This window comes from Hemitrygon akajei, chromosome 7 (genome assembly GCF_048418815.1).
Source record: "Hemitrygon akajei chromosome 7, sHemAka1.3, whole genome shotgun sequence".
NCBI classification, from domain to species: Eukaryota; Metazoa; Chordata; class Chondrichthyes; order Myliobatiformes; family Dasyatidae; genus Hemitrygon; species Hemitrygon akajei.
The window spans coordinates 118,496,264-118,515,434 of record NC_133130.1 but is presented as its reverse complement, the minus strand read 5'-3'; the positions used below and the strand labels follow the sequence as shown (position 1 = coordinate 118,515,434).

At 40.7% G+C, this 19,171-nt stretch overlaps 1 protein-coding gene across 2 annotated transcripts in view; it reads left to right on the top strand.

Moving 5' to 3' along the window:
• wdr27 (WD repeat domain 27) overlaps positions 1–19,171 on the top strand; it is a 561,812-nt gene that overhangs the window by 85,517 nt on the left and 457,124 nt on the right. For both annotated transcript variants that reach the window (XM_073051837.1, XM_073051836.1), the window contains exon 20: positions 8,877–8,974. In XM_073051837.1, the coding sequence (XP_072907938.1) occupies positions 8,877–8,974 (98 nt within the window). The remainder of the gene's footprint in view (positions 1–8,876; positions 8,975–19,171) is intronic.

Here is a 19,171-nt window from a genome sequence, read left to right as displayed (position 1 = left end):
AGATCAATCCAACATTTTCTTCCTATATATAGCCTCATATTTTTCTATCATCCATATGTCTATCAAAGATTTTCTTAAATACCCTAATGTACCTCCTCTACTACATAGCTGAAAAACTTTTGGTATCTTTTATTTATTGGCTCACTTGCCTTCATATTTCATTTTTTCTTTCCATTTTTAGTTGTCTTCTCTTGGTTTTTACTAGCTTCCCACCGCTCTCGTTTCCCACTAATTTTTGCTATATTTTATGCCCATCCTTTTGCTTTTATGCACTCTGACTTCCCTCGTCAGCCATGGTTGTTAATTTATTATCAAAGCAAGTATACAGTATGTCTCCGAATACTACCCTGAAATGCGTCATCTGCAGGCATTTTGCAGTAGAACAAAGAAGTACAATTGAATCAATGAAGAAACTACACACAAAGACTGTTAAGCAGTCATTGTGCAAAGAAAGGTAAACCGAAGTAGAAAAAGAAACAAATAATAATAATAAATAAATAAATGTACTGAGAACATGAGTTCCAGAATCCTTGAAAGTGAATCGATAGGTTGTGTACAATGATCAGTTCAGAGTTGTGAGTGACACTGGTTCAGGAGTCTGATCGTTGAAGGGTAATAACTGTTCCTGACCCTGGTGGTGTGGGACCTGATGCTCCTGTACCTGCTTTCTGATGGTAACAGGAAGAAGAGAGCATGTCCTGTATGGCGGAGGTCTTGATAAACCTGATTCTGAAAAATATCACTTTAATTCCTGTTGTAAGCAACATTGTGCTTCTAGCTGTAGTGAGATAAGTCAACAATGGTCCTTCTAGCTCCAATTATATTCTCAGTGCAAGATAAGGGAACAGTTCTCCTTGCAGAGGCTGTTGAATTCTGGAGGCTAGATCATTGGAAATATTTAAAGCAAAGGTGTTTAACGGGTTGGCATCGACCAGATGGGTGAAGGCATGTTTCTGTGCTCTTTGACTCTAATAAGAGTTTTGACAAAATAGATATGGGTAAATAGTTTCCCCTTTACTATACTGATCTAAAATATTGTGATAAACACATTGCTTTGTTTGAATTTGGAGATGTTTGTGGAAGCACATTTAACTAGAGGAGAAGCTGTACTTGATTTGGTATTGGGAAATGAAACTGGTCAGCTGTCAGATCTCTTGGTGGGAGAGCATTTTGGAGGTAGTGATCACAACTCTATCTCCTTTACCACAGTGCTGGAGAGGGATAGAAGCAGATAATTTGGGAAAGTATTTAACTGGGGTAGGGGGAAATATGATTCTATTAGGCAGAAACTTGGGAGCATAAATTGGGAACAGATGTTCTCAGGGAAATGCACGGTAGAAATGTGGCAAATCTTCATGGAACATTTGCTTGGCGTTCTGTGTAGGTATGTTCCATTGAGGCAGGGAAAGGATGGTAGGGTAAAAGAACCATGGTGTACAAAAGAAGTAGAAAATCTGGTTAGAAAGAAAAGGTTACTGAACGTCCCAGAAACTAGATACTGTTAGAACTCTAGAAAATTACAAGGTTGCCAGGAAGGAGCTTAAGAATTAAATTAGGAGAGCTAAAAGGGGCTGTGAGAAGGCCTTGGTGAACAGAATTAAGGAAAATCCCAAGGCATTCTACAAGTATGTGAAGAGCAAGCAGATGAGCCATGTGAGAATAGGACCAATCAGGTGGGATAGTAAAAACGTGTGCATGGAGCAGGAGGAGGTAGCGGAGATACTTAATGAATACCTTTCTTCAGTATTTACCAGAGAAAAGGACCTTGGCAATTGTGGGGATGACTTACAGCAGACTGAAATGCTTGAGCATATAGACATTATAAAAGAGGATGTGCTGGAGCTTTTGAAAAGCATTAAGTTAGATAAGTCGCAGGGTCTGGACAAGATATACCTCAGGCTACTGTGGGAAGCAAAGGAGGAGATTGCTGAGCCTCTGGAGATGATTTTTTTGCATCATCAGCGGGAATGGGAGAAGTACCAGAGGATTGGAGGGTTGCAAATGTTGTTCCCTTGTTCAAGAAAGGGAGTAGAGATAACCCAGGAAATTATAGACCAGTGAGTCTTACTTCAGTCATGGGCAAGTTGTTGGAGAAGATCCTGAATGGCAGGATTTGTGAGCATTTGGAGAGACGTAATCTGATTAGGGATAGTCAGCATGGCTTTGTTAAGGACAGGCCATGCCTTACAAGCCTGATTGAATTCTTTGAGGATGTAACAAAACACATTGAAAGTAGAGCAGTGTATATGGATTTCAATAAGGCATTTGATAAGGTTCCCCATGGAAGGCACCTTCAGAAAGTAAGGATGCATGGGATCCAAGGAGACATTGCTTTGTGGATCCAGAATTAGCTTGTCCACAGAAGGCAAAGAATGGTTGTAGATGGTTTGTATTCTGCATGGAGGTCAGTGACCAATGGTGATCTGCAGGGGTCTGTTCTGGGATCCCTCCTCTTTGTGATTTTTATACATGACTTGGATGAAGAAGTAGATGGGTAGATTAGTAAGTTTGCTGATGACACAAAGGTTGTGGGTGTTGTGGACACTCTGGAGGGTCGTCAGAGGTTACAGCATGACATCGATGGGATGCAGAACTGAGCTGAGAAGTGGCTGATGGAGTTCAACCCAGAGAAGTGTGAAATGGTTCATTTTGGTAGGTCAACTTTGAAAACAGAATATGGTAAGGCATTTGGCAGTGCAGAGGATCAGAGAGATCTTGGGGTCCATATCCTTAGGACACTCAAAACTACTGTGCAGGTTGACATTGTTAAGAAAGTGTATGGTGTGTTGGCCTTCATCCACCATGAGAATGAGTTCAAGAGCCATGAGGTAATGTTACAGCTATATAAGACCTTGGTCTGACCCCACTTGGAGTCCTACGTTCAGTTCTGGTCACCTCATCACAGGAAGGATATGGATACCATAGAGAGAGAGTGCAGAGAAGATTTACAAGGAGGTTGCCTGGATTGGAGAGCATGCCTTCTGAGACTAAGTTGAATGAACTTGGCCTTTTCTCTTTGGAGTGACAGAGGATGAGAGGTGACCGGATAGAAGTGTATAAGATGATGAGAGACATTGATCATGTGTATAGATAGAGGCATTTTCCCAGGGCTGAAATGGCTAACACAAGGGGTATAGTTTTAGGGTGCTTGGGGAGGTACAGAGGGGAATGTCAGTGGTAAGTTTTTCACAAAGAGAGTGGTGAGTGCATGGAATGAACTGTGCTAGAAGCGGATACAGTACGGTTGTTGAAGAGGCTCTTAGGTACATGTAGCTGAGAAAAGTAGAGGGCTTTGCTGTAGGGAAATTCTAGGCAGTTTCTAGAGTAGGATACATGGTTGGCACAACACTACAGTGAAGGGCCTGTAATGTGCTGTAGATTTCTATGTTCTAATTGGAACTTTTTGAAAGGGAAAATGTAAAACATTTGGAAATGATGCATTTGATGCTCTCTGGAAAGACACAGAGATTAGATGTAGAGAAAGCATATGGCTAATTAGATAGACCTTTCAAAATACCAAATATAGACATCTTGAGCACACTGACCTCCTTTTTACCTGACACAGATTGGGAGACCACTTTGCCAAGCACCTATGCTCTGTCAGTCAGAAAAAATGGGATCTCCTGGTAGTCACCCACTTCAATTCTACTTCCCATTCCCATTCCGACATGTCAGTCAGTCCTTGGCTTCCTCAACTGCCACAATGAGGTCACACTTCGGTTGGAGGAGCAACACCTTAAATTTTGTCTGGGTAGTCTCCAACCTAATGGAATGAACATTGATTTCTCAAATTTCTGGTAATTGCTCAGCCCTTCACCATTCTCATTCTCATTTCCCTCTTTCACTTTATCTCCTTACATACTATTGACTTCCCTCTGGTGCTCCTTCCCCTTTCCCTCTCTCAGTTTCATCTATCTCCCACAACCTTGTACTTCTTACTTCCCTCCCTCCCTGTTTGCTCTAACTTCTCATCTTTTTTCCAGTTCTGATGAAGGGTCACAGCCTGAAACGTTGACTGTTTACTCCTTTCCATAGATGCTGCCTGGCCTGCTGAGTTCCTCCAGCATTTTGTGTGTTGCTCCTTTTTAAGAGATAAAGCTTTATGTTCTTCTGACAGCCTCGTAGGGAATCCACAACACCTTAATGATACTGAGTTCATATGAATGCTTATAACCCTGAAACTCCATTTGCGCTTACTGCTATCTCCTGCCCATGACCTCAGTGTGTAATAGTTTGGAATTGAGTGCTTGGGTTAGTTTCCCAAGATTGCAACATGCTATCTTACTCTTGGTAGTGGCTAAGTACTTCATGATTAGTTCAATGAACGGTACAAATTATAATACCAATGAGTGTTTATTGGCTCTATAGTCGGACTTGACTGCCAAAACTATACTCCTGGGTATGGATTTATATTGATTTTTATAATTTTACTGCTTACTACTGAAATAATTAATTTAGAATTGAGTGGTGTACAAACTAATTGCAGTTACATGAAAGCTGGAAGATGCTCACCTCACACTACTGAGTCCATCTGTTACTCTTCTCAAAAGCAATGATTGGATACCACTATTCATTTTGTTTGGCAATTACTTTGTTCTGGGACCTCTACTTACTGTTCTGGGACCTCTACTTTTTGTGATTTTTATTAACGACCTGGGTGTGGGGGTAGAAGGGTGGGTTGGGAAGTTTGTAGACAACACAAAGGTTGGTGGTGTTGTAGCTAGTGTAGAGGATTATCGAAGATTGCAAAGAGACATTGATAGGATGCAGAAGTGGGCTGAGAAGTGGTAGATGGAGTTCAACCCGGAGAAGTGTGAGGTGGTACACTTTGGAAGGACAAACTCCAAGGCAGAGTACAAAGTAAATGGCAGGATACTTGGTAGTGTGGAGGAGCAGAGGGATCTGGGGGTACATGTCCACAGATCCCTGAAAGTTGCCTCACAGGTAGGGTAGTTAAGAAAGCTTATGGGGTGTTAGCTTTCATAAGTCGAGGGATAGAGTTTAAGAGATGCGATGTAATGATGCAGCTCTATAAAACTCTAGTTAGGCCACACTTGGAGTACTGTGTCCAGTTCTGGTCACCTCACTATAGGAAGGATGTGGAAGCATTGGAAAGTGTACAGAGGATATTTACCAGGATGCTGCCTGGTTTAGAGAGTGTGGCTTATGATGAGATTAAGGGAGCTAGGGCTTTACTCTTTGGACAGAAGGAGGATGAGAGGAGACATGATAGAGGTGTACAAGATATTAAGAGGAATAGACAGAGTGGACAGCCAGCGCCTCTTCCCCAGGGCACCAATGCTCAATACAAAAGGACATGGCTTTAAGGTAAGGGGAGGGAAATTCAAGGGGGATATTAGAGTAAGGTTTTTCACTCAGAGAGTGATTGGTGCGTGGAATGCACTGCCTGAGTCAGTGGTCGAGGCAGATACACTAGTGAAGTTTAAAAGACTACTAGACAGGTATATGGAGGAATTTAAGGTGGGGGGTTATATGGGAGGCAGAGTTTGAGGGTCGGCACAACATTGTGGGCCGAAGGACCTGTAATGTGCTGTACTATTCTATGTTCTATGTTCTACTTTTGTATCTTTCCTTACCTTTATTTTCATTAGGGTACAATTCTGTGCAGAAGTCTTAGACACATGTAAATAAATTCTGTAAAACAAAGATGTTTTCAAAAATAATAAAATGAAAAGTTTCTAAATATTAAAAAATACTATAGGGAGTAAATATTAAAACAATCTAAATCAAATCAATATTTGGTGTGGCCACCCTTTGCCTTTAAAACTGCATCAATTCTCTTAGCTACTCTGTCATGCATTTTATAAGAAAATCAGCTGGTAGGTTGTTTCAACTATATTGGACATCTTGCCACAGTTCTGTGGACTTTGGCTGCCTTGCTTGCTTCTGCTCTCCAGGTAATACCAAACATCTTTGATGATGTTGAGTTCAGAGCTCTGTGGAGAACATACCATCTGTTGCAGAACTCCTTGTTCTTCTTTTCACTGAGTTATTTCTTTATGATCTTGCCCGTGTGTTTGGGGTCATTGTCCTGCTGCAGAATCAAGTTAGGACCGATTAGATGCCTCCCTCATGGTATAGCGTGATGACTGAGAATCTGCTTGTACTTCTCAGCATTGAGGATTCCATTAATTCTGACCAGATCACCAACTCTGTTTGAAGATGTGCAGCTCCAAGCCTGCAGGGAACCTCTGCTGTGCTTCACTGTTGGCTGCAGACATCCATCCATATAGTGTTCTCATGCTCTTCTATGGACAAAGTGCATACTGTTTGAGCCAAAAATGACACATTTTGGCTCATCAGTTCAGAGCACTTGCCGCTATTGTTTATCATGTAGGTCCTTGTGTTTTTGTGTGTAGTTGAGTGTCTTGGTTTTGTTTCCAATTTGGAAGAATTGCTTTTTGCCAGTATCTCTTCCACGAAGGCCACTTCTGACAAAACCTCTCCAGACTGTAAAGGACTGTGCTGGATTTCTTACACTTTAGAAGGGACATCAATTTGACGTATCTCTTGTCTGCTGTACTCAGTTTCCTTGGCCAACCACTGCATTTCTGGTCCTCATCAATGCCCATTTCTTTGTGTGTCTTTAGAAGAGCTTGGCAGTACACCTTCAAGTTCTTGTCTACTGCAAAATTTCTGCTTGGGAGGGACTTTGTTGATGCAGGATGACCACCTTGTATCTTGTTGTTATGCTCACTCTTGCCATGGTGTAAGAACTGATGATTTGAAGGTTAAACTGTCACCTCTATCACACCCTCACCTTTTAGTTTAGTTGTCCTTTGCCTAATTTGATTCCTTCTACACTCCTTTCTGTTTCAGTTAATCAGTTTAGTTCATTCAATTAGTTATGTCACTGACCATGAGCGTCCTGTTTATTATCTTTGTTGAATCATGCCTATAAAGTCATCAATATTTTACATTTGAAAAGTGGCCTGCTATTTAATATATTACTATCTTTAACGAAATACAAACCTTTCTCTGCAACATTTATTTTTTGGAAAATTAATGTTTGGAAATCTAAAATTTGCTGTTTTCTGCTGACACACTAATGCAGAAGACAAAAAATAAACGTCTAAAACAAAATTTATATAAAAACTCTAGAGTGCCTAAGACTTTTGCACAGTACTGTAAATACAGTTTGAAAGTAAGATGTCAATAAAACTAATACCAGGATTAGATTGAGACCAAGTTGGCAGTTCATTGTCAGAGTATTGAAATTTGGTTATAATCAATCGCAAATCTGAGACATTTCTGATAGTTATTACTAAAGGGGGGAACTTCTTATTACTTTACTGCCATTTGTTTCCTACAAACTTGAGCACTACTAAATTTGATATATTTTGATGCGAGCCTTCTGTATCTTGTCTATCTTGAGTAGGACCATTAGCATTTGCTTTAGTTACTAAAAAAGGACAAATGTGTAAGCTTTATTTTGAAGAGATCGTTGTGGTATGTTCATAATCACATATGCGGGTTTGGGGATTGTTTTTATTTCTTGGTCTATTGTGAATTTTCAATAAATTGATTGAGATTAGAATCAGAACCAAATTTAATATCACAAGCACATGTCGTGATATTTGTTAACTTTGTGGCAGTAGTACAATGCAATGATGATAATGATGATAGTAGTACATGATAATATGTGATTATGATAATAACAGTCCATGATAATAGAGGAAACAACTGAATTATACTAAGTTGTGTGTGTTTATATCTATATATATTGGTTAAATTGAATAAGTAGTGCAAGAACAAAAATAAAAATGTAGTGAGGTAATATTAATGATTTCAGTGACCATTCAGAAATTGGACAACAGAGAGGAAGAAGCTGTTCCTGAATTGCTGAGTGTGTGCCTTCAGGCTTCTGTACCTCCTTCCTTATGGTAACCATGAGAAGCGGGAATGTCCTGGGTGGTGGGGTTCCTTAATGATGGATGCTGCCTTTTTGAGGTACCACTGCTTGAAGATGCCTTGGATACTGTGGAGGCTAGTGACCATGATGGAGCTGACTAATTTTACAGCTCTCTGCAGCTTATTACGATCTTATGCAGTAACCCCAAACCAGACAGTGATGCAGCCAGTCAGAATGCTTTCCAGGGTACATTTGTAGAAATTTTTGAGTGTTTTAGGTGACAGTCCAAATCTCCTGAAACTCTTAGTGAATTACTAAAAAATGCATTCTCTATACATTATCCTTGCAGAGACTGTACTTGAATTAGTTTTGGAATCATGCAACATTCTCCTCGTGCTCTTGATTAAGTGAGCATCAACGGACCATGGTATTGATAGAATCTTTATCCCAGGGAAAGGGAGTCTAGAACTAGAAAGCACAGCTTTAATGTGAGATGGGAAATGTTTTAGGAAGATCTGAGAAGAGTAGACTTTTCAAAAAGAAGGTGATAGATCTCAATTTATCTTCACTCAGCAGAAATCAGAGAACGTCAGTTTCATTAGGTTGCTTTAAAAACAAAGTTGTCTAAATTGGCAGATGGAAATTTGAAGCAAAAAACACTAATGTTACATATATCTTCATTTCCAATAAATCCAATGCAATAATGAATTTGTATGCTTTAAGCAGGCACAATATTCATGAATACTGTGCTTGTACTACTTGTGTTTGCCATGGCCACTAATAGACAGGTAAGATTTCTTCTTCAGGCTAAGAACACGAATGTTATCACTCTGAACTCTGTGGCATTCTTGAGGGCTGTTGGTGGCCTACTCCAGACACTTCCTGTACCCCCTCTACCTCTCACAAATGGCCTGAGAACAATCTCCAGTGAAGTATTTCAAAAGTAAAAATGCCACGTGGTAAATTTAACTTTTTTTAAAAATGACAAACCCTGTTTGTTTAGTTATAGAAAGAAGAGCAAACACAAATTGGTTGGCAAGTTCAAGATGGCTGCCACACAGGAAATCAGTTGCCTCTCTGCAGTGAATGACTTCTACTCCTGTATCCTTTTGCTGTACATACGATGTTTATGTGTAATGGGATTCGAGTTGTGTGTTGCTCAGACTACTTTGTCTTAAATTTTTAAAAAAATGTGAAATCAAATCTAGTGCACCAAAAGCAAAATTTCTCCACTGTTCATTTCTCTATCAAGAGAGATGGAATGGAGAAGTCATGAATTATAGCCTTTGCAATAACATTTTGGCTGCTTTAGGTTTCTACATAGTTGCCAAGATAAATAATTTAATGCCAGATTTTCTTTGCCTCAAGTCTAGTGCACACCATGGGTGTTTGCTCCAGTTTCATCAATAGAGAAAACATGTGCTTGGACCATCATCTCTTTTTTTTTCTGTCTCCTGAAAGAAAGCAAACATTGGAGAGTGCTTTTTTTCTTGACTATTTTTAGCAAATTAAAGCAATACTGCTTTGTATTTGCAAATTACTTGCCAAGCTAGAGAGCAGTGGGAAATGCACTCCAGTACCTATTATCCCTGGCTTTAGCTTGGGTTGGAAACCTTGATAGCCCAAAACTGCTTTGAAGAAATTTGTAGCCCTATTCTCAGTTAGCAACCCTCAAGATTTCTGGCACTGCAGTCATTCTACGTTCTTTTAGATCTGCACAAATCCAAAGAGAGGCAAAATAATAATTGTACTTGTCACATGAAATTGCCTCTATGCTTCATGGAACTAATTAGTTCTGAAATGCAAGACACAGGTTGTCATTGTTGAATATTGGTGGCCTGCAAATAGCTTAAGAGGCAGAGTGATATTCTGTCTAGGTAGCCTCCAACCGGATGACATGGACATCGATTTCCCTAACTTCTGGTAATAAATTTATTTATTAATTGAGACGCAGTGTGGAACAGGCCCTGACAGCCTGTCCAGCAACTCCTTATTTTAACCCTACCCTAATCAGCTTTTCCTCCCATCCCCACTTCTCTCCCCTTCCATTCCCTGTTCTGGTACCCCTCTTACCTCTTCTGTTCTCACCTGCCTATCACCTTCCTCTGGTGGCCTTCCTCCTTCACTTTATGTAATGTTACACTCTCCTCTCCTATCAGATTCCCTCTTCACCCCTTTACCTTTTCCACCTATCACCTCCAACCTTCTCATTTCATCCCCCCCTTCCCCACCAATTCACCTTCCCCCTCACCTGGTTTCACCTATCACCTCGCGAAGGGTCTCGGCCCAAAACATCGACAGTGCTTCTCCTTATAGATGCTGCCTGGCCTGCTGTGTTCCACAAGCAGTGTGTTGTTTGAATTTCCAGCATCTGCAGATTTCCTCGTGTTCACCTATCATCTTCTAGCTTGTTCTTCTTCCCCTCCCTCCCTCCCCTACCTTCTTATTCTGGCTTCTTATCCCTTCCTTTCCAGTCCTGATGAAGGCTTTTGGCCTGAAACATCAGCTCTATTCCTCTCCGTAGTTGGTGCCTGACCTGCTGAGTTCCTGCAGTATTTTGCATGGATTTCCACCATCTTTGAGGTGAATGTTATGTTGTTCTGTTTTGTTGTTGGCGGCAATGGATGAGAGAGATGTTGGAAGATGCTGGGAGGATTCTGTATTTTTTTGAGTGGTAACAAGGAAATTTTAACATTGGCTTGAACAGGAAGATGGCAGAATGCTCTGGCCACCTTTTTTGTTTTGTTGTGGAGACAAGAAGAAAAATATCCTCTGAGATGACCACAAATGGGTGGAACGGTTTATCACTGGACCTAGGACCTAACAAAACCCATTTCCAGGTGTCATTGCATTTATATGGTGTCTTCCTTATACAAGTCATTCTGCACTTTTCGTTCTTAATGTCTTAATGTCACAGCAGAATGTAGTATAATTTGGGATGAAAAATTGGAAAAAAAAGTCAGTCAACTCCATAAGATCAAAAATCTGGAATAAACTCCAATAAAGCTTTAATTAGAAACACCAGAAATATCACAATCACTAGTAAATTAAAAGGAATAATTAAGAACTGTTTACTAGATAACTTAATTCATGATGTATTGATATTTTAATATGCTTAGAACTACATCATGGCTTTCATTTTGGGGCTGATCCCCATAAATATATACCATAAGTAAGGATTGTTTTTTCCTACCTAAAGAAATTATCTGATGGTTCCCAATCCAAAACTGCAAGGTGTAGTTCCAGGTTGCAGAGTCTGTGTGGCAGAAAATTGTGTCTTCAGCAGAAAATGTGCCATGAAATACTTTTAAGCACAGATATAATATGCAGCACAATAGGAGCCCATTCAATCTGTGTCTGCATTATGTCTTTCAAAGAGGATTCCAGTTAGTCCTATCCTCTGCTTTTTAGTTGACATCCCTGCAATTACTTTCCGTTTGTGTAAATAATCCAATTCCCTTTCAACAACAACTGTTGAATGCATTCCATTAATCCAGCAGGCAAATTCCCAAGCATTTGATCTGAAAAACTATTTCTCCATAATTCTTTTGGCTATTTTTCTAATCTTTTTAAGGGAATTCTTATTCTGTGCAAATCCCTCATGATTTTAAGCATGTCTTTCAAGTCTTTTAGTTTAGGACTGCTTTTTCAAAGTTTGGGTGCTATCATGATGGGGAGAAAGGATCTGCTGTGCTTTGCAACTCTGTGATTCCTCATGGCCATTGCTTTAAAAATGAATCCAGCCACTCCTATCTACCCAGATCTATAATTCCATATTCCTGGAACTTCTTCAAAAGTTTCGTACCCTTCCCGAAGTGCAGTGCCGAGAATTGGACACAGTGCTTTCTACTGCAAAACCTTATAGGGCTTAACAGGGTAAATGCAGATGTGATGTTTTCTTTGGCTGGGATGTTTGAATGTTTTGAGCTGGCTCATCCTCAGCTCTATCATACTGTTTCCCATCCTCCTCCCAAACTATTGCAGTCGGCCCTCCTTACCCGCGAATTCCGCATGCACGAATTCAACCAACCGCGAATCGCGAAAACCAGGAAGTGCTCTTCCAGCACTTGTTGCTGGAGCATGTACAGACATTTTTTTTCTTGTCGTTATTCCCTAAACAATGCAGAATAACAACTATTTTACATAGCATTTACATTGTTTTAGGTATTATAAGTAATCTAGAGATGATTTAAAGTATACGGGAGGATGTGCGTGGGTTATCGTGGATTGGGATAGAAAAAAATTGGGAGTTCTCTTACTAAGTAAGTCGGAACAGGTAGATCCGGTATTATTTAGCATCAGTTAGTCAAATATTTGTCTTAGCATATGGTACATATTTTACCTTTCTATGCATATAAAACACGTAACGTATGTTTCCGAGCCAGGCTCGGGAAGTTCCCGAGTTCGATCCAGTGACGTGGGGGATCAAAAACCCAAAACCCAAAAATCCAATAATTAAACCACTGCGTTGCTTAGTAATAATTGTAGCTTTCATTGGGGCAGAGCCTTTCTCACTTTATCCTTTAAAATTGTTTGGATCGTTGACGTACGTAGCCTAATGCTTTTCCAGTGACCAATGACGTTTCACCTCTTTCCGATCGCTTTATTTTTTCCACTTTATTTTCAATCGTGATCGTGACTATTTTCAAGAACAGAAACACTGCAGATTCAGAGTTCTGATGCCGGGTCCTAATGTCCACTGCACTGAGACAGGTTAAATAAGGTCTGGGGTTTCGCTGGGTCCTACGGTCAACCGCATTCAGACAGGTTGAATAAGGGACTTGAGCATCCACGAATTTTGGTATCCGCGAGGGATCCCAGAACCAATCCCTCGCGGATAAGGAGGGCTGACTGTATGGCAGTAGATGTTGCAAGTAACATGAATGTAAGGAAGGACAAGCCAATGATTGGGTACAAATGCAGACAGAACTGAGAGATAAATTATACCACAGAGGCAATATTCAAAAAGCCAAAGACTGCAGGATTGAAGGTGCTGTATTTAAATGCACGTAGCATTTGGAATAAGGTGAATGAATAAGGTGGCGTGATTAGAGATTGGTCAGTATAACATTGTGGGCATCATTGAATTGTGGTTACAAGAAGGCCATAGTTCAGAGCTTAACATCAAAGGATATACTTTGCATCAAAAGGACAGGCAAGAAGGCATAGGTGGTGGTGTAGTTCTGTTAAGAGATGGAATTGCATCTTTAGAAAGAGGTGACATGGGGTCAGAGAATGTTGAATCTTTGTGGATGGAGTTAAGAAACTGCAAGGGTAAAATAACCATTATGGGAATCATATATAGGCCTCCAAATAGTAGCCAAGATGTGAGGTTGAGATTGCAAAGGGAGCTGGAAAAGGCATGTAATAAGGGTAATGACACTATTGTAATGAGGGACTTCAGTATGCAGGAGAATTGGGGAAAATCAGGTTGGTGTCAGATCACAAAAGAGGGAATTTGTTAAATGCTTACAAGATAGCTTTTTAGAGCAGTTTGTGCTTGAGCCTACTTGGGGAAAGATGGTCTTAGATTGGATGTTATGTCATAACCCAGATCTTACTAGGGAGCTTAATGTAAAGGAACCCTTAGGAGGTAGTGATCATAATATGTTTGGATTCATGCTGCAATTTGAGTCAGATATATCAGTATTGCAATGGAATCGGAATTACAGAGGCATGAGAGAGGAGGTTGTTCAGATGGATTGGTGGGGGATACTGGCAGGGATGACAGCAGAGCAGAGATGGCTGAAGTTGCTGTTCACAAGGTGCACAGAGGAAGTTGTTCTCAACTGGTAGGCACCCATGGTTAACAAAAGAAGTTAAGGACTGCATAAAAACCAAGGGCATATAAGGTAGCAAAAGTGAGTTGGAAGTTGGATGGTTAGAAAGCTTTTAAAATAGGACAAAAGGGGAACTAAAGAAGCAATAAGAGCGGGAAAGGTGAAATATGAGGGCAAACTAGCCAATAAAATAAACCAGGATACTAAAAATTTTTTCATTTATATAGAGTAAAAGGGAGGTAGAGTTGATATTGGACCACTGGAAAATGAGGCTGGTGAGGTAGTCATGGGGGACAAATGGCAGATGAACTTAGTTGGTACTTTGCATCAGTCTTCACTGTGGAAGACACCAGCACTGTGACAGAGGTCCGTGAGTATCAGGGAACAGGAGTGAGTGCCATTGCTATTACAAAGGAAAAAGTGCTAGGCAAGCTCAAAGGTTGTAAGGTGGATAAGTCACCTGGACCAGATGGACTACATCCCAGAGTCCTGAGAGAGGTTGCTGAAGAGATAATGGATTAATTGGACATGATCTTTCAAGAATCACTTGACTCTGGCATGGTCCCAGAGGACTGGAAGATTGCAAATGTCACTCCACTCTTTAAGAAGGGAGGAAGGCAAAAGGAAATTATAGGCCAATTAGCTTAACCTCAGTCGTTGGTAAAGTGTTGGAGTCTATTATTAAGGATGAGGTATTGGGGTACTTGGAGACCAATGATAAAATAAAGTCAGCATAGTTTGAGTAGAGGGAAATCTTGCCTGGGAAATCTGCTAAAGTTCTTTGAGGAAGTAACAAACAAGGTGCACAAAGGAGAGGCAGTGGATGTCACTTACTTGGACTTTCAGAAGGCATTTGATAAGGTGCCACACGTGAGACTGCTTAACAAGATAAAATCCTGTGGCATTATAAGAAAGATACTGGCATGGATTGAGGAAGGCTGACAGGCAGGAAGGAGCGAGTGGAAATAAAGTGGGCCTTTTCTGGCTGACTGCCAGTCACTAGTGGTGTTCCTTGGGGGTCAGTATTGGGACCGCTACTTTTCACATTGTTTATCAATAACTTAGATAATGGAATTGATAACTTTGTGGTAAAGTTTGTGGATGGTACAAGATAGGTGGAAATGTAGGTAGTGCTGAGGAAGTAATGCGATTGCTATAGGACTTAGACAAATAGGAAAAATGGGCAAAAAAAGTGACAGAAAAATACAGTGTTGGGAATTGATTTATAATGCATTTTGGTAAAAGGAACAATAGTGCAGACTATTATCTAAATGGGGAGAAGCTTCAGTCATCAGAGGTGTAGAAGGTCTCGGGAGTCCTTGTGCAAGACTCCCAGAAGTCTTTCAGGTTTGCAGGTTGAGTCTGTGGTAAAGAAGGCAAATTCAATCTTGGCATTTATTTCAAGGAGAATAGAATGTAAAAGCCAGGAGATAATGCTAAAGCTTTAAAAGACACTTGTCAGGCTGCACTTGGACTATTGTCAACAGTTTTGGGCCCCATATCTCAGAATGGATGTGTTGTCATTGGAGAGGTTCACGAGGATATTTTCAAGAATGAAGGGTTTAAGATATGAAGAGCATTTGGCTGCTTTGTGCCTGGACTCACTGGAATTTAGAAGAATGTGGGAGGATCTCATTGAAAGCTACTGAATGTTGAAAGGACTAGATAAGGTGGATGTGGAGAGGATCTTTCCTATGGTGGGGGTCATCCAGACCTTGAGAGCACAGCCTCAAAATTGAGGGGCAACCGTTTAGAACAGAGTTGAGGAGGTGTTTTTTTTTAGAATGCTCTGCCACAGATTGCTGTGCAGGCCAAGTCTGTGGGTATATTTAAGGCAGAAGTTGATAGCATCCTGATCGGTCAGGGCATGGAACGATATTGCGAGAAGGTAGGTGGATGAGGTTGAGTGGGATCCAGAATCATCCATGATGGAATAGTGGAGCAGACTCAATGGGCTGAATGGCCTAATTGTACACCTATGTCTTATGGTCTTATTTTTTTAATTTTTGTAACACTTGCATAAGATCCTTTAGTGAATCATGCAGTTAGACAACCAAATTCATTTGACTTTAAGCTCTGCAACCTTTCACTATTGAGATAATGTTTTGTGTTTAAAATTTTGCTGCCAAAGTGTAGAACATAATGTTTTTTTTACTGGGTCTTTTGACCATTCAGAATCTCTCTTTGTAGCCTCCTTTTCCTCTTCACAAAATGATTTCCTCATCTACCTTATCAGAAAATTTAGCATCCATACCTTTGGTGTCTTTATCCAAGTCATTTGTATAAATTGTAATAATTTAAAGACTGAGCACCAATCCTAATAGCATACCATTCATTACATTTTAGAGGAACTAAGCAGGCTAGGCAACATCTGTGGAAAATAGGCCAAGACCCTGATGACCTATACTGATGAAGGGTTTTGTCCTGAGATGTTGACTGTTTAATCCTTTCCATAGATAATGCCTGGCCTGTGGAGTTCCTCGTTCGTTTGCTTTGCTTTGGATTTTGAGCATCTGTAATTTTTTTGGGTTTTGTTATTCATTACATGTTGCTATCTACTTCTGCTGCCTCTTCCATTTCTTTTTTGGTCAATCTTTAGATCTATAATAAAAATTAACCTCTTTCTTTTCTGCGATCATCTTTGATGTGGCACCTTTGGGAAAGCTTAATTCCATTGGATCCCTTTTAGCCAAAGAATATGTGACTGATTCAATGATCTTATCAGACAACATCTCCCTTTCTCCAAACTGTATTGATCTTGCTTGATTACCTTGAATTTCTTGAAATATATCTTTAATTACAGCTTCCAACATTTTTCTTCTGCTGGCAATTAATCTAGTTGGTAAATAATTCCTACATTTTGGCCCCTACTCTTTTAAACAGAATTTAAGATTTGCATAAGCTATTTTCCAATCAAATATTACTTTCCCTGATTTAAAAAAAACTTGGATTAAAACCAACATTATCAATTACTACTTTTAAGATTCTAAGATGAAGTCCATCAAGGTCCAGAGACTTTGGTCTAATGTTTCCTTCTAAGTTGACCCTCTAATGTGAGGAATGAAATCAGTAAAGCTATCAGAGCTGTGAAGTGCAGGTCTTTCCCTACTTAAATAAAAGGAAAGATATGGTAGTTGGTACGTTAAGGTTGAGGTGATAATGGAGATGAGCTCCCACGACCTATTAAATGCTCCCAAAGGCCCGCGTTTCAAATAGCCTCTAACAACCAAACCTAGCTCTTGGCTTTCATGTGTGGCTTAGATACTAAGCCCAGCAAAACCGTTTCTACTGGCAGGAGAAGGGCCAGTCTGTTTGGGCAGATGGTGCTCATCAGTCGTTTTCATCTAGGAGAAGGTCTCACCAACACCCAGTGCAGTTATAGCAAGTCTTCCCTACTTTTATACTCCATTTCCAATTTTAAAAAAGTGTATATTCAATCTGGCCTCATAATTACTTCGTCCGAGGATAGTCAGTTCTCTCTGTATTGCGATGTACTTTATTCCGTCTCCATTGAAGCCAAGTTCTACATTAGAATTCTTTCTCCCAATTTGCTGAATTTCACATTTCCAGTGAGCTACACATGAAAGATTCTGTAGATGATGGAAATCATGAGCAACACACACAATGCTGGAGGAACTCAGCAAGTCGGGCAGAACCCACCGAGTGGAATAAACAGTTGATGGTTTAGGCCAAGAGCCTTCATCAGGACTGGAAAGGAAGTTGGGATGGGGATGGAGGAGTACAGGCTGGGTTGATGAAGCCAGGTGAGGGGAAGCTGTGTGGGTGGGAGAGGGGGGATGAAGCAAAGTGGAGAAGGTGAAGGGCTGAATAGGAGGGGAGAGTGGACGATGGGTTAAAGAGAAGGAGGAGGGTTATCAGCGTAAGGTGATAGACAGGTTGAAGAAAAGGTACGAGATAAGAGGGGAGCCAGAATCTGAAATTGAAAAGGGGAGAAGGGGTGGGGGTGGGGGGGGGGGCAAATTATCGGAAAACACTTTGTGTTCTTCTCAAGATGTACTTTCCTACCTACCATTGTATTGTCATTTCTGGCAACCGTACACTCAGAACATCTATCAAAGACTAATTTAGATTGTAAATAGTTGAGGCCCCAGTATTTACTCCTGTGCTGCTCCAAATATTTTATTTATCTGCTAACTAGTCCTCTACATGTCATTATGTTCTTTTAATCCCCAAAACCCCAAGCTCTTACCTTCTGCAATAATCCTAGGATCTCATTTGTTGTTTTGTGGCAGCAGTGCAGTGCAATACATGAATTCATCATCATCATCATTATGTGCTGTGTTGTATGGTGTAGGTGATCATGGTTTATCCATGATGGTGATTGTCCTTGGCAATTTTTTCTGCAGAAGAGTTTTGCCACTGCCTTCTTCTGGGCAGTGTCTTTACAAGATGGGTGAACCCAGCCATTACCAATACTCTTTTGAGATTGTCTGCCTGGTGTTGGTGGTCGCATAACCAGGACTTGTGATATGCACCAGTTGCTCACAAAACCATTCAACAACTGCTCCCATAGCTTTACGTGATCCTGATCAGGGGGGCAAAGCAGTTGCTTCCCCTTGCTTGAGAGTGACTTGCAGGCTAGTGGAGGGAAGAAGTGCTTTTACACCTCCTTTTGTAACAGCATATCTCTAACTTGCCACTCAAATACATATGTAAAAATAAGAAATATATATAATAATTACATATGTAGTGAAAAAAGAGAGCAAAAATAATGAGGTAGTGTTCATGGGCTCATCATCTGTTCAGAAATCTGATGGCAGAGGGGAAGAAGCTGTTCATAAAATGTTGAGTGTGTCTTCAGGTTCCTGTACCTCCTCGATGATGGTACTAATGAGAAAAGGGCATGTCCTGAGTGATGAGAGTCCTTAATGATGGATGCTGCCTTTTTGAGGCACTGCCTTTTGAAGGTGTCCTTGATGATGGAGAGGCTTTTGCCCATGTTGGTGCTTGCTGAGTTCACAACCCTCTGCCACCTTATCCGATCCTGTGCAGTGGCCACTCCATACCAGATGCTGATGCAACCAGATAAAATGCTGTCCATGGTACATCTATAGAAGATGGAGCTTAGGAGAATCAATGGCGCCTAACGGCGACTCCTTTGCTTGCATCTTTGCAAACAGCTCTGTTCCCATCTTTAATATCTCTATTTTTCCCTTTCAGGGTTCTTTTGAAGACCCTGACCTGGAGTTGTATGCTGACTACGGTACTTCACGGGAATGGAACCTGCTTTTGGGGTTTCACAATTGGCTGTTGCTCAGCATGCCAAGGTCTTGGCCTAAGAGCTCTGCTCGCCTTTGGAGGCCCGGGATCTTGTGGCTCTGGAGACGAGGATCAGAGGTTGGTGGCTCTGCAGGAGATCGGTGTATTGTTGGAGACAGAAGATCTCTAGCTGTGTGCCCAGAGACCCAAGATCTTTGGGCATGGAGCTTGGAGAAGCAATGCAACGGACTTTTAACATCGTAAACCAGCAAGTTGTTTGTAATGTCTCATGGAGACT